Source organism: Saccopteryx bilineata, chromosome 6 (assembly GCF_036850765.1).
Source record: "Saccopteryx bilineata isolate mSacBil1 chromosome 6, mSacBil1_pri_phased_curated, whole genome shotgun sequence".
Taxonomy (NCBI): Eukaryota; Metazoa; Chordata; class Mammalia; order Chiroptera; family Emballonuridae; genus Saccopteryx; species Saccopteryx bilineata.
In genome coordinates, this window is record NC_089495.1 from 135,679,356 (window position 1) to 135,691,994 (window position 12,639).

At 56.9% G+C, this 12,639-nt stretch overlaps 2 protein-coding genes across 6 annotated transcripts in view; one reads left to right on the plus strand and one right to left on the minus strand.

Annotated features, from left to right (window-relative positions):
• TRAPPC12 (trafficking protein particle complex subunit 12) overlaps nucleotides 1-12,639 on the plus strand; it is a 39,180-nt gene that overhangs the window by 23,572 nt on the left and 2,969 nt on the right. For all 4 annotated transcript variants that reach the window (XM_066234520.1, XM_066234518.1, XM_066234521.1 and 1 more), the window contains exons 6-9: nucleotides 1,965-2,077; nucleotides 4,325-4,397; nucleotides 7,121-7,194; nucleotides 10,992-11,090. In XM_066234520.1, the coding sequence (XP_066090617.1) occupies nucleotides 1,965-2,077; nucleotides 4,325-4,397; nucleotides 7,121-7,194; nucleotides 10,992-11,090 (359 nt within the window). The remainder of the gene's footprint in view (nucleotides 1-1,964; nucleotides 2,078-4,324; nucleotides 4,398-7,120; nucleotides 7,195-10,991; nucleotides 11,091-12,639) is intronic.
• RNASEH1 (ribonuclease H1) overlaps nucleotides 1-12,639 on the minus strand; it is a 28,403-nt gene that overhangs the window by 1,950 nt on the left and 13,814 nt on the right. The gene's annotated exons all lie outside the window — the stretch shown is intronic.

Consider the following 12,639-nt stretch of genomic DNA (forward strand, 5'->3'; position numbering starts at 1 on the left):
GCACACATGCGCACCTGTATACACGGGTGTACACTCACACACAGCACACATGCGCACCTGTATACACGGGTGTACACTCACACACAGCACACATGCGCACCTGTATACACGGGTGTACACTCACACACAGCACACATGCGCACCTGTATACACGGGTGTACACTCACACACAGCACACATGCGCACCTGTATACACGGGTGTACACTCACACAGCACACATGCGCACCTGTATACACGGGTGTACACTCACACAGCACACATGCGCACCTGTATACACGGGTGTACACTCACACACAGCACACATGCGCACCTGTATACACGGGTGTACACTCACACAGCACACATGCGCACCTGTATACACGGGTGTACACTCACACACAGCACACATGCGCACCTGTATACACGGGTGTACACTCACACACAGCACACATGCGCACCTGTATACACGGGTGTACACTCACACAGCACACATGCGCACCTGTATACACGGGTGTACACTCACACACAGCACACATGCGCACCTGTATACACGGGTGTACACTCACACAGCACACATGCGCACCTGTATACACGGGTGTACACTCACACAGCACACATGCGCACCTGTATACACGGGTGTACACTCACACAGCACACATGCGCACCTGTATACACGGGTATACACTCACACAGCACACATGCGCACCTGTATACACGGGTGTACACTCACACACAGCACACATGCGCACCTGTATACACGGGTGTACACTCACACACAGCACACATGCGCACCTGTATACACGGGTGTACACTCACACAGCACACATGCGCACCTGTATACACGGGTGTACACTCACACACAGCACACATGCGCACCTGTATACACGGGTGTACACTCACACACAGCACACATGCGCACCTGTATACACGGGTGTACACTCACACAGCACACATGCGCACCTGTATACACGGGTGTACACTCACACACAGCACACATGCGCACCTGTATACACGGGTGTACACTCACACACAGCACACATGCGCACCTGTATACACGGGTGTACACTCACACAGCACACATGCCCACCTGTATACACGGGTGTACACTCACACACAGCACACATGCGCACCTGTATACACGGGTGTACACTCACACACAGCACACATGCGCACCTGTATACACGGGTGTACACTCACACACAGCACACATGCGCACCTGTATACACGGGTGTACACTCACACAGCACACATGCGCACCTCTATACACGGGTGTACACTCACACACAGCACACATGCGCACCTGTATACACGGGTGTACACTCACACACAGCACACATGCGCACCTGTATACACGGGTGTACACTCACACAGCACACATGCGCACCTGTATACACGGGTGTACACTCACACAGCACACATGCGCACCTGTATACACGGGTGTACACTCACACAGCACACATGCGCACCTGTATACACGGGTGTACACTCACACACAGCACACATGCGCACCTGTATACACGGGTGTACACTCACACACAGCACAGAACCAGGACCTGGGCCTCAGGCGTGTTCTTGCCCAGCCCCTCTCCTTGCTCTGCGCCCCTCACGTCCTTACTACTGACACACCCTCCCTTCAGGACCTCCTGGGGACAAACACTGAGCAGCCTTTCAGGCGACCTTGCGTCTGAACATCCTAAAGAACCCACCCACGGGAGTTGTGTGTTGCCTTGTGTTGAGGAGGGTGGTCCTGCTGTCGCATTCAGTGTGACAGAAGCACTGCTGTGGGGTACCAGACACCCACCTGTTCCCTTCCTTGACTTGGCTTCACGGGGAACCCCACATGCACTTGACAACTGGCACCATGACGAACGCGACCAAGATAGAGCGGTCCTGTCGTCCCTGCTGCTGGGAGGGCTGCACACCTGCCCCAGAGCAGGGAGCGTGCTGGTGGCAGCAGCACTGACGGCAGTGACCTTTATTGCAGGCTCCATGGTGCCCTTCTCCATGCGGATCCTGCATGCGGAGCTACAGCAGTACCTGGGGAACCCCCAGGAGTCGCTGGACCGGCTGCATAGAGTGAAAGCCATCTGCAGCAAGGTAAGGCTCATGCCACGGGGCCTGCCGCACAGGAGGCATGCTCGTGGCCACCTTCAAACTGCTATCTGCTCAGAAAGCGCCCTGTCTGCTGTGACCGTGGGGTTCACTGTTTTCGCTGAAATCCGTTTGGGGGCTGTGGATGGATTTTGGCGAAACTTGGGCCCTGGAGTCCTTTGTCATTGGCGTGATTTTGATGAGGCAGGAGAGCTTCCTTGTATGTAGGAATCGTATGTGTGACCCTGCCCCACTCGCCGGAGCAGTAGCTACCCGTGCCAGGCCCCTCAGGCTACGTGTCCTGTGAGTGCTGCGTGCACCTGCCTGCTGTCCAGAGGCACTGGGCGGTGCTCAGGGACAGACTGGTCTGAAATGCTCCAGAACCCAAGCAGATCACGCTGCATCATGATGGCCATCCCTCGTCACGCTGACTAGGAACACAGATAAGGGTCAGAGCACTCCCTGAGTTGAACTTGGTTGGGAAGTAGCAATATTGTGGAAGGAACCACACGGTTGCATCAACAGGAGGTGACGTTCCATCAGTAGCATTAGGAAGACGTGGGCTGAGCGCCTCCACTTCCCGGCAGGGAGACCCCTGTCGTGTCGGTACTGTCCCCCACCCCCAGCGCAGGCAGAATGGCGTGGGTGAGGTGCTGTCAGCCTGAATGTCAGGTAGGCGGGAGCGACAGCTCCTTGCAAGTTTTGAACAATGGGTTTCTCTTGGTCAGGTTCCTCCTCTCAGTCCCAGCTGCTCTGGGTGGCACTTCTGTGTGTTCTGGGATAGTGCCCTCAGCAGCCCGCAGGAGGGGCAGCCCTCCCCGTGCAGAGGGGACCTCACTCGGTAGCATAGACGGTCCTGGCTCCTCCCATCCGAGCTTTGTGTCGGCTTCCCTTGTTTTATGTCGTAACTTAGGGAAATATTTGCTTTCTTGTATTTCATGGGGAGGAGTTTTGTTATGAACTTTGGTGACATTCAGTTGTGGGTATTCAGTGTCCAGGGGGCACTGGGACAGACAGCAGGCCCGCGCTGGGGCTGTCCTTGGTGGCCGCAGATTGGTCCCTGGCCTGGATTGCAGTCTGAGGGGCTTCATGCAAGCTCCAGGGTCCGGAGGTACCAAGGCTCCCTCCACCTCCGGGTCCCAGGATGGCTCTGCAGACCACCGGGAAAGAGTGAGCACATTTCTAAGAGCCGTTTGCCTAAGTCAGTGTTGTCCTTGAACGATGATGTCAAGTGAGCTTGACGTCATGGCTGGCATGGCCATCCCCCGCATGGCTGTGTCCCACTAACAACCTCCTTTCTTTCTTTCTTTTTTTTTTTTTTTTTTTTGTATTTTTCTGAAGCTGGAAACGGGGAGAGACAGTCAGACAGACTCCCGCATGTGCCCAACCGAGATCCACCCGGCACGCCCACCAGGGGCGATGCTCTGCCCACCAGGGGGCGATATTCTGCCCCTCTGGGGCGTCGCTCTGCCGCGACCAGAGCCACTCTAGCGCCTGGGGCAGAGGCCAAGGAGCCATCCGTAGCGCCCAGGCCATCTTTGCTCCAATGGAGCCTTGGCTGCAGGAGGGGAAGAGAGAGAGACAGAGAGGAAGGAGGTGGGGGTGGAGAAGCAAATGGGCACTTCTCCTATGTGCCCTGGCCGGGAATCGAACCCGGGACTCCTGCACGCCAGGCCGACGCTCTACCGCTGAGCCAACCGGCCAGGGCCGACCTCCTTTCCTCAGCCCAGCCACCCCCGGTAACCTGGAGGAATGACTGGCCTGGTCGGCCTTGAGCTCCCCACTCTAGACGAGGAGCGCGGCCAGTGCCCTCCAGCCTCCGTAGCAGGTCGGGGATTCGGTCACGCAACTCGGCCCAGGCCTAACATGGTGGGACCGTTTGATATTCCCAGCCACTCAAACGGCTCCAGGAGACCCACTTGCCCTTTAGGAAGCCTCTTTCCCAAAGCCCCCTGGGGACTGATGGGGACGCTGAGCTCCGAGGACTTTGCAGAGAAATCCAGACACATGGCGGGCCTGCTGCCACCCGCTCAGGCCTCAAGCAGTACATACTAAATGCTCAGGTTCTTGAATCAGGGCCAGCTCCCCAACCCCCAGCCCTGCGGTCTGCACACGGCTGCCTCCAGCCACCAGGTAGGAAACGTGTCCGTGAGGGACATTCCTGGCAGATGGGCTCTCACACAGAGAACATGCAGTGATGACGTCTGGCAGCAGAGCCTTTCCTGATGACCTGTCCTCCTTGGCCCCCTGCAGATCCTGGCGCACCTGGAGCAAGGCCTGGCCGAGGACGGCAGCACAAGCAGCATCACGCCAGAGAACAGACAAGGTCAGTGCCCTGCACCCTCCGTGGGCACAATCCAGCCATCAGTATGTCTACCCCTCGGGCTGGCTGTGGTCTCGTCCCCTCTCTCCTTGTCGCCTGCTGCTCTCCAGTCCTGTCCTGCCCTCCACCCTCTTCCTGTGGGCAGCTAAGCCACGCCGAGCTGTTGACACTGGAGTAGAAGCCCAGTGCGCTCCTGCTCAGGGCAGCCGTGGGTGCAGACCCGCTGCCTCATGGAATCCAGGAGCCACAGAGGAGGGGGCCGGCCTCTGTGGCGGGGGGAGTGTATGGCTGTGAGGAGCAGGAGAGGGAGGTGGGCCCTGTGGGCAGCTTCTCGAGAGGCTGATGAGTGATCTCTGACCTGGGTGCTGGGCAGCAGGAGGATCAGCATTCTGATACCATCAGCCTGGCTGCGATTTCTGGAGAACCTGAGAGAAATGAACTTCTAGCCATGCTTCAAAACTCCACCTCAAATGTCCTCCCTGAGAAGCTCCTCCTTGCCCACCATTCAGTCCCCAGGGCAGTACCTCTGCTTGTGGGCCTGGGGCTGCCCAATGTGTCCTTTTCCCACAGCATCTGTCCTGCTCTGTGTCACCTTCTTGGTTCAGGGAACTGGCTGGGCATGGGCTTTTGATGGTCACTGTGATATGCCAGGGTGAGCAAAATGGCCCAGAGAGGCGAGCACTGCATGCCTGTGGCCCTGGGAAGGGCGTGAGTGACAGTGAGTGCTGTGGCCAGAGACGTGTGTCCTCAGGGGCCAGCAGCAGTGGGCTGTGTTTTTGCTCCTTTGCTGGAGAAGCCCTGCGATGCCAGGACTGTGGGCACATCTTCTCAGCAGTGTCACTGCCAGGGGAGTGGTCCGGCCCCACCCCGGTCACTGTGCTCCCACCGCGGTGCCGGGGTTAGTGCAGATGAGCAGAGAGCCGCCGCCAGGTCTCAGGATGTCCCAGCTGAGACCAGCTCTGTCAGGGGAGGAGGGGCCGGCCAGCCAGGGGGAGGCTGAGCCCGTTGTCCATGTCTCCGGGGACAGTCCACCCTCAGGTCTGTGAGTGGCTCCTCACAGGTCACTTCTGACAGCCACGTCTGTGACATCCCCCATCCTGGCAGTTAGGGCGTTTGGGTTCTCACACACTCCAAGGATCATTGTGATTTCTGGGTGAGAGCATCCCAGAGTGGACCGTGGGTCCTGGCAGCGACGGGAGGTCGCATCAGTGAGCGGCAGGCGGGTGAGGTTGGGCTCACCCAGGTTGTTCAGACGCATCCAGGACATGCTCAGTACTAAGCGGCACGCTCTGCCTCCCTGCCTGTGCAAGCGCTCCCTGTCTCTGCACCATTCCTCGGGGCTCCTGTGTCCTCAGGATTCTGAGTCACGTTCAGAACCTAGGACTGAGCGTGCTGGACTGTGATCAGCATGGACATTCCCCTCTGGCCTGGCTGGGCCTCTGCTTATTAGCCAACAAAACACAGCTTGGTCTTCACAGCAGACTTTATTCCTGACAGTCCTAACATACACACAGATAAAGGTCAGCCATGGCCCTGGCCAGTTGGCTCAGTGGTAGAGTGGTGTGCAGGAGTCCCGGGTTTGATTCCCAGCCAGGGCACACAGGGGAAGCGCCCATCTGCTTCTCCACCCCTCCCCCTCTCCTTCCTCTCTGTCTCTCTCTTCCCTTCCCGCAGCCAAGGCTCCATTGGAGCAAAGTTGGCCCGGGCGCTGAGGATGGCTCCATGGCCTTTGCCTCAGGTGCTAGAATGGCTCTGGTTCAGCAGAGGAACGCCCCAGATGGGCAGGGCATCGCCCCCTGGTGGGCATGCCGGGTGGATCCTGGTCGGGCACATGCGGGAGTCTGACTGCCTCCCCGTTTCCAACTTCAGAAAAAAAAATACAAAAAAAAAGAAAGATAAAGGTCAGCGAGGGATGGGCAGGGAGCCACTGGTCAGCCCTCCCCACATCCCAGGCAGCTCCAGGGACATTTGGGCTGGAATCAGTGGAGAGATGGCTGAGGACAGAGGAGGGGACAAGAGCACAGGCCAAGCTCACGCCCGTGTGGGCCAGTAGACCAGTGGCTCACCTACTGAGGGCAGAAAGCCGGTTGGGGCGGGGCAGAGTGACAGCCCATGTAGACGCCCCAGGGGTCCGCTTCAGCTCTGCCTCACATTAGCAAGTGTTCATGACCTTTCGGGCAGCCCATCTGTGCCCTTGTCATGTTGATTGTGACAAGAGTTCCGTGAAGCAGGCAGGAAGGACTTTTCTTTAAACTGATTTGAGAGAGAGAAAGAGCAGTTTGTTGTTCACCCATTTATGCACTCAGTGCTTGATTCCTGTGCGTCCCTGACTGGGGATCGATCCTGCACCTTGGCGTATTGGGACGATGCTGTAACCGACCGAGCTACCTGGTCAGGACAGGAGGGGCAGCCTTGTTTCCATTTGAAACGTTGGGAAGTAGAGGCCTGGAGGAGGCAGAGCCCTGCATGAGGACGCCCTAGGGAGCACCTCCACCCACTCACTTCCACAGGGTCAGGTGTTCTCAGGGTGCTGTGGGCCCCAGCTCTGTGATCTCTCTCCTGAGGCTGAGCTCTGCCGTGCTGTTGTTGCTGCGTCTCTTGCACGGCTGACTGCTGCCCAGAGCGCTGCCAGTAACGTGTGCTGGCCCCCCACCAGCACCCAGGTGGTGACAGAGACCTCTGAGTCCTCTCCAGACCACTCACTCACCGCTGCTCCTCTCTTCCAGCCTCCGTGCAGCTGTGGAAGTCCCGCCTGGGCCGGGTGACATGCTCCATGGCCAACTGCCTGCTCCTGATGAAGGTGCGTGCATGCGCAGGGATGTGGGCAGGCTTCCCCATGGGGCTCAAGGGCGCTCTCTGGGGCTGAGCGCTGTGACTGCTACAGAAACGGCCCCAGAATGGAGTATTTTCACTGTCAAGTTGAACTGTTTGAACGGGAGTCTCAAAGATGACATTACAATCGTCATTTACATTCATTCTCCACACCCTCTCTGTCTCTCGTTTCCTCTGAATTCCACCCCAGAAAGGTGGCTTTTGTTCTCCCTGCGTCAGGGGAGGGTATTCTTGTCTGGATTTGACTGGGTGACAGATGCTTGTGGCATCTGGAGCTGGGCTTCCCCAGCAGACTTGCATCCTCAGACAGAACGCGGCCCCAAGCTAGCAAGCGTGCAGCCGGAGGGGCAGCTTACCAGCCAGATGGCAGAGGCTGGATGGCGGGCGGGTCCTTTGTCTTCCCCAGTCCTCTCTCTCCCTCCCTTCCTCCCTCCCTCGGACTGGCTCATCTCTAGACCACTGCAGCCTGTCATGTGGCTCCTTCTTTGCTGGGAACCGGCAGCACCCAGCCCACACCCAGCCCACTCCTGGCCTGGCTATGACGGCACCAGAGCTGCACAGTTGCAGGTGCTGAGGGTGCAGCTGCCACAGCAATCAATCAGCACCAAGGCCGGGAGCAGTGCCATCAGTGCCTTCGGGGCTGTTGTGAGAGGAGGCAGGAGCTCCCCCATGTCCCCCAAGGTCATCCCCAAGCCTGATTTTCCACAGAGCTGAGCAGGACGGCCATTTACCAGCGGGAAACCTGCCTGCAGAGCTCCATCCAGCCCTGCTGTGGCCTCCTCGCCACTCTACAGGCTGTGCAGGGTGCGGGAAGCTGGGCGCAGCGGTCAGTTCAGAGTCCCAGCAGCTCATCTGTCCGGTCACAAAGACATGTGATGTGTGGCCAGGACCTGCTGTCCAGGGGCCAGAGCTGAGCAGTTCCCATGCTGGCACTGTGCCCTGTGGTGTGTGACCCAGGTGCAGTGACCGCACAGCACCCTTTGCCCCGGGGCCCTCCGGTCTGCAGTCCCAGCAGCCCCTCAGCTCAGCAGGAAGGGCAGGCGGGTAAGAGCTCCCATTGGCTCCAAGTGGTTTCCTTCAGTCTGCATGTCTGGCGTTTCATACAAGGCCAGCTGCTCGCCGGCGACCCTGTTCCTGGTCCTCTGGCCCCCTCAGCCTGCCCTTGGGCACGTGTGGGCAGGAGGGCGGCTGTGCCCGAGCCCGCAGATTCCGCAGTGACCCTGCTGCTCCCCGAGGCTGGGGCCCTGACCCCTCCAGCCCTGCAGCCTGTCAGCTTCCCCAGAAGTCACAGCCTCACAGGACAGGAGCCAGATGTGAACTCACGGGGCTGGCGTGCCATTGGTCACAGTGCTGAAACTCCTCGGGGGCGTTCAGCTGTCCCACTGTGTGTTGGTTTGGTTGTTCTTTAATTTGTTTTCTGCATTTTTAAGACACACCAACAGAAAATTATGGTATGAGAATGCTTTTTTTTGTTGTAATGTCACAGTAATAATACCACCAGGCGGCCCTGGCCGGTTGGATCAGCGGTAGAGCGTCGGCCTGGCATGCGGGGGACCCAGGTTCGATTCCCGGCCAGGGCACATAGGAGAAGCGCCCATTTGCTTCTCCACCACCCCCCCCCTCCTTCCTCTCTGTCTCTCTCTTCCCCTCCCGCAGCCAAGGCTCCATTGGAGCAAAGATGGCCCGGGCGCTGGGGATGGCTCCTTGGCCTCTGCCCCAGGCGCTAGCGGCAGAGCGAAGCCCCGGAGGGGCAGAGCATCGCCCCTGGTGGGCGTGCCGGGTGGATCCTGGTCGGACGCATGCAAGAGTCTGTCTGACTGTCTCTCCCCGTTTCCAGCTTCAGAAAAATACAAAAAAAAATAAAAATAAAATAATACCACCAGGCACCTAACCTAAGTCTTGTGCCTTCATTGTTGGTAGAATGTAGAGAATGTCAGTACAGAACACATCACTGTGTTTCAAAAATACTTTCACGATGAATGCACTTGAATTTGAAATTTTAGATTAATCTTTCATTTCCACAAGGTAAAAAAAAGAAAATTTTTTTATTTCAGGCCATGCAAGCTTGTGCTTTCTGTTGCCATCTAGTGGCCGTGCTCAGCGTTGCAGGCACATGTGGCCTGAATCCTTTGTACCGGGCAACAGTGAGTTATTTAGTCAGCCATTTGATTATGCTGAGTAACATTTCTATTAGAGTGAAATGAATATTAACTTTCTAATGATGAGAAACCTGTCCTTATGCTCCAGCCCTGAATGTCCGGGCAGTACGTCCCCAGGCCACGCTGCCTGTCACAGGCTGGGAGTCCCCCTCTCATTTTCCTGTATCACCGTGGGTCCCTAAGTGTCCAGCCCTCATGGGTGGTCCCCACACCTGTAGAGGTGCCCCAAAGTAGTCCCCTGGGAGAGGCGTTTTCTAAGCAGGGGCACGGCCTCTGGCATGACCCCCGTGGCCTGAGCACTCCCTCCCTCCCAGGGCCTCAGGGCTGCCTCTGTCCATCTGGATCAGAGGACGCTGGGTGTAAACTACGCAGTGATTCTGCTGTGGACATACGCTGAGCTGTCCCACCGTCTCCAGGAGGCTAGATGGGTCTCAGTTTCCCCCGAGGCCCGCCGGCTGCCAGGCAGCAAGGAACTGCCTACTCCACGAGAGGCACCCCTCAGCACACATACACACAGGCCCGCACCCATGCACGCCCACGCTTCCACCACAGCGCAGCATGGCGGCCAGTGGGATGGACACCAGGAGTCCACGGGGGACAGGGCAGGTGCTCCCAGCCCCCATGAGCATCGCGCGTGGAATAAAACTCACTTTAACGAGCCGCACTTGAAGGTGTCAGACCGGAGAGGCTCTTATTTTCCTTCGCAAGTGGAATGTCACTTGTCACCTGTCTGTCGTTACAGCACCCCAGTTAGCAGACTATACCTGCAGCCCATTTGGACGAGGTTGAAACAGAAGGATGAGGGTTTTGTGAAGTGAGGGGAAACAGTGGGTCCAGGCCCCTGGACTGCCGAGACTCACCCGCTGAGACTTGCCTCCTCACCCTGGAGGGCTCCCGCATCAGCCCTTTCCCTGTGGGCGTGAGCACTGCTGTCCCTGCCCAGCATCAGCCCTGTGCCCACAGCGGGTAGCCAGGCTGGCTGGCGCAGTGGGAACCTAGGGTGTCCGTGAGGGCACAGGGGAGGCACCACGCATGGTGGTCCGCATGGCCTTTTTGACTGCTCCTGTATAAACATCTCGTTCACGGAGAGCACTCCATGTGATATTCAAGAGACCTGACGTGTGGGTCTGAGCAGAACCTTACGATCTCAGCTGCTTTCTGAGCATTGTGTTTACGTTTAGAGGCAGTAACTCCCTTTCTAGCATAGAAAATGTTTTAGAGAAGCTGTGAGAATGGTCTAAGTGGCCAGTGGAGACAGGATGGACTCACCAGGGTGCCCAGTCGTTCTCTTGGAACGGAAGCGTTAGTCCAGGGACTGCCCATAGCTCCCTAGAAGGTAGGAGCAGAGAGACTCGGGCCTAGTGACCACCAGTGGCCCTCAGAGCTTCCGTGATGGGAGCATGGCCTGCGACCTCACAGGGGGCAGACGGGCCCCTCTGGCCATGCAGGTGGGCAGCATGCGCTCCCAGGGTGGACCAGGGCCACTTGCTGGGTCTCCTGCTTCCTGCCAATCGTGTGTCGCCATGGCCTCTGTTCGCACAGGCATCTGCGGGCACCTGCGCAGAGCGACCATCCCACTGCTGACATCTCCGGCTTCCCTCCGCAGGACTACGTGCTGGCCGTGGACGCGTACCTCTCGGTCATCCAGTTCCACCCTGAGCAGGAGCCGCAGCTGCTCAGTGGCATTGGCCGCATTTTCCTCCAGGTGAGCACTGCCCCACCTGGGAGCCATGGGGCGCGGGGACTGGGTCACTGACAGTCTGTGCCGACCTCAGCGCAGCCCACCTGGGGAGGAACTACCACACGGGGCGGGAGCAACAGTCAGTGGAACTCAGTTTAGCTGCTGTGACAAGGAACTGGGTAGGAGCAAAGGGTCAAGGTCCCGGTGTGGGAATGTGGGAACATGGTGGATGGAGCTTGTGATCTATACCCTCCAGGGAGGGGCGTGCCCTGCTTACCAGCTCCCCTGGGCCCAATCTGTCCTTCTGGGAAGGAGGGGCCTTGGCAGCTATGAGTGTCCCCAGTGCTTGGTCCCTGCAGGGCAGAGCCAGTAGGCAGAGCTGCAGGCTGTGTCCCTCCTCTCTGAAGTAGAACTGAAGGGGTGGTCTCTGGGCTTGTGTGTGTGTGCAGGGTCAGGTGCTGGCTTTCTGTCTGTCCTCACAGAAGGAGGTAGGGGTCTCTGTGCTCTGCACCATGTCCGGTAGTTTGGAAGGAGCCATTACAGGCAGGAACCTGAGACGTGCCCAGGCCGAGCTCCCGGGTCTGCGGGCAGCAGCAGCAGTGGTCATTTGTCATCACTTCCTGCTGGGCTCTCTCCCACAGGGAGCTCCATCCCCTTCTGGGATTGACTTTGGTACTTCAGAGTGGCCTAGAAAATGACCTCTTTGCTCCATTTTTCACATATATTTGCAGAGTTTGGTTAAATAGTCCTCTTCATAATTACTTCAATTTCCTTTCTGCCTCTCCTTTGACATTTATGATTTGGCTTACTTTGCTTACTTTTTTTGTGTATTTATCCACTTCTCTGTTTTAACTAGTTTTATTCGCTATTAGATATATTACTTATAATTGCCCCCCCTTTTTATTGATTTTAGAGAGGGAGAAACACTTGTTACTCTCCTTAATTTATATGTTCATTGGTTGATTCTCGTATGTGCCCTGATCAGGGGATCAAACCCACACCCTTGGCTATTGGGAGAGCAGTCTAACCGAGCTACCCGACCAGGGCTTAATTGCCTTTTTATATTGCTTCAGTTTTTAAGCTGCCTCCAACTCTTAGCCAATCAGTCAGGGCCCCTGGCCGGGTAGCTCAGTTGGTTAGACTGTCGTCCCGATACACCAAGGTTTCAGGTTTGATCCCCCATCAGGGCATATACAGGAACAGATTGATGCTCCTGTCTCTCTCTCTCTCTTCCCCTCTAAAATCATAACATAAACAGTAAGGAGGGGGAAAAAAAGAATCAACCAATGAATGCATAAATAAGTAGAATAGATGTTCTTCTCTTATCTCCCCCTCGCCCCCCTTCCTCTTTCTCTTTAAAATTAAGAGTGAGATTTTAAATCTAGTGTTTTAATAATTATGAGGATGTAAGTTTCTAATTACCAGGAAAATCAGTAAGTAGCAAAGAGTACTATTCCAAGATTTCTCTATCTTTCCCACTAACACAGTGTCCCTGCCAGCCCTCTGTCAGCTCTGGGTCCTTTATTTTTATTCTATTTAGTACTGTGCCAGGATTTCTTTCGGTAGGCACAGA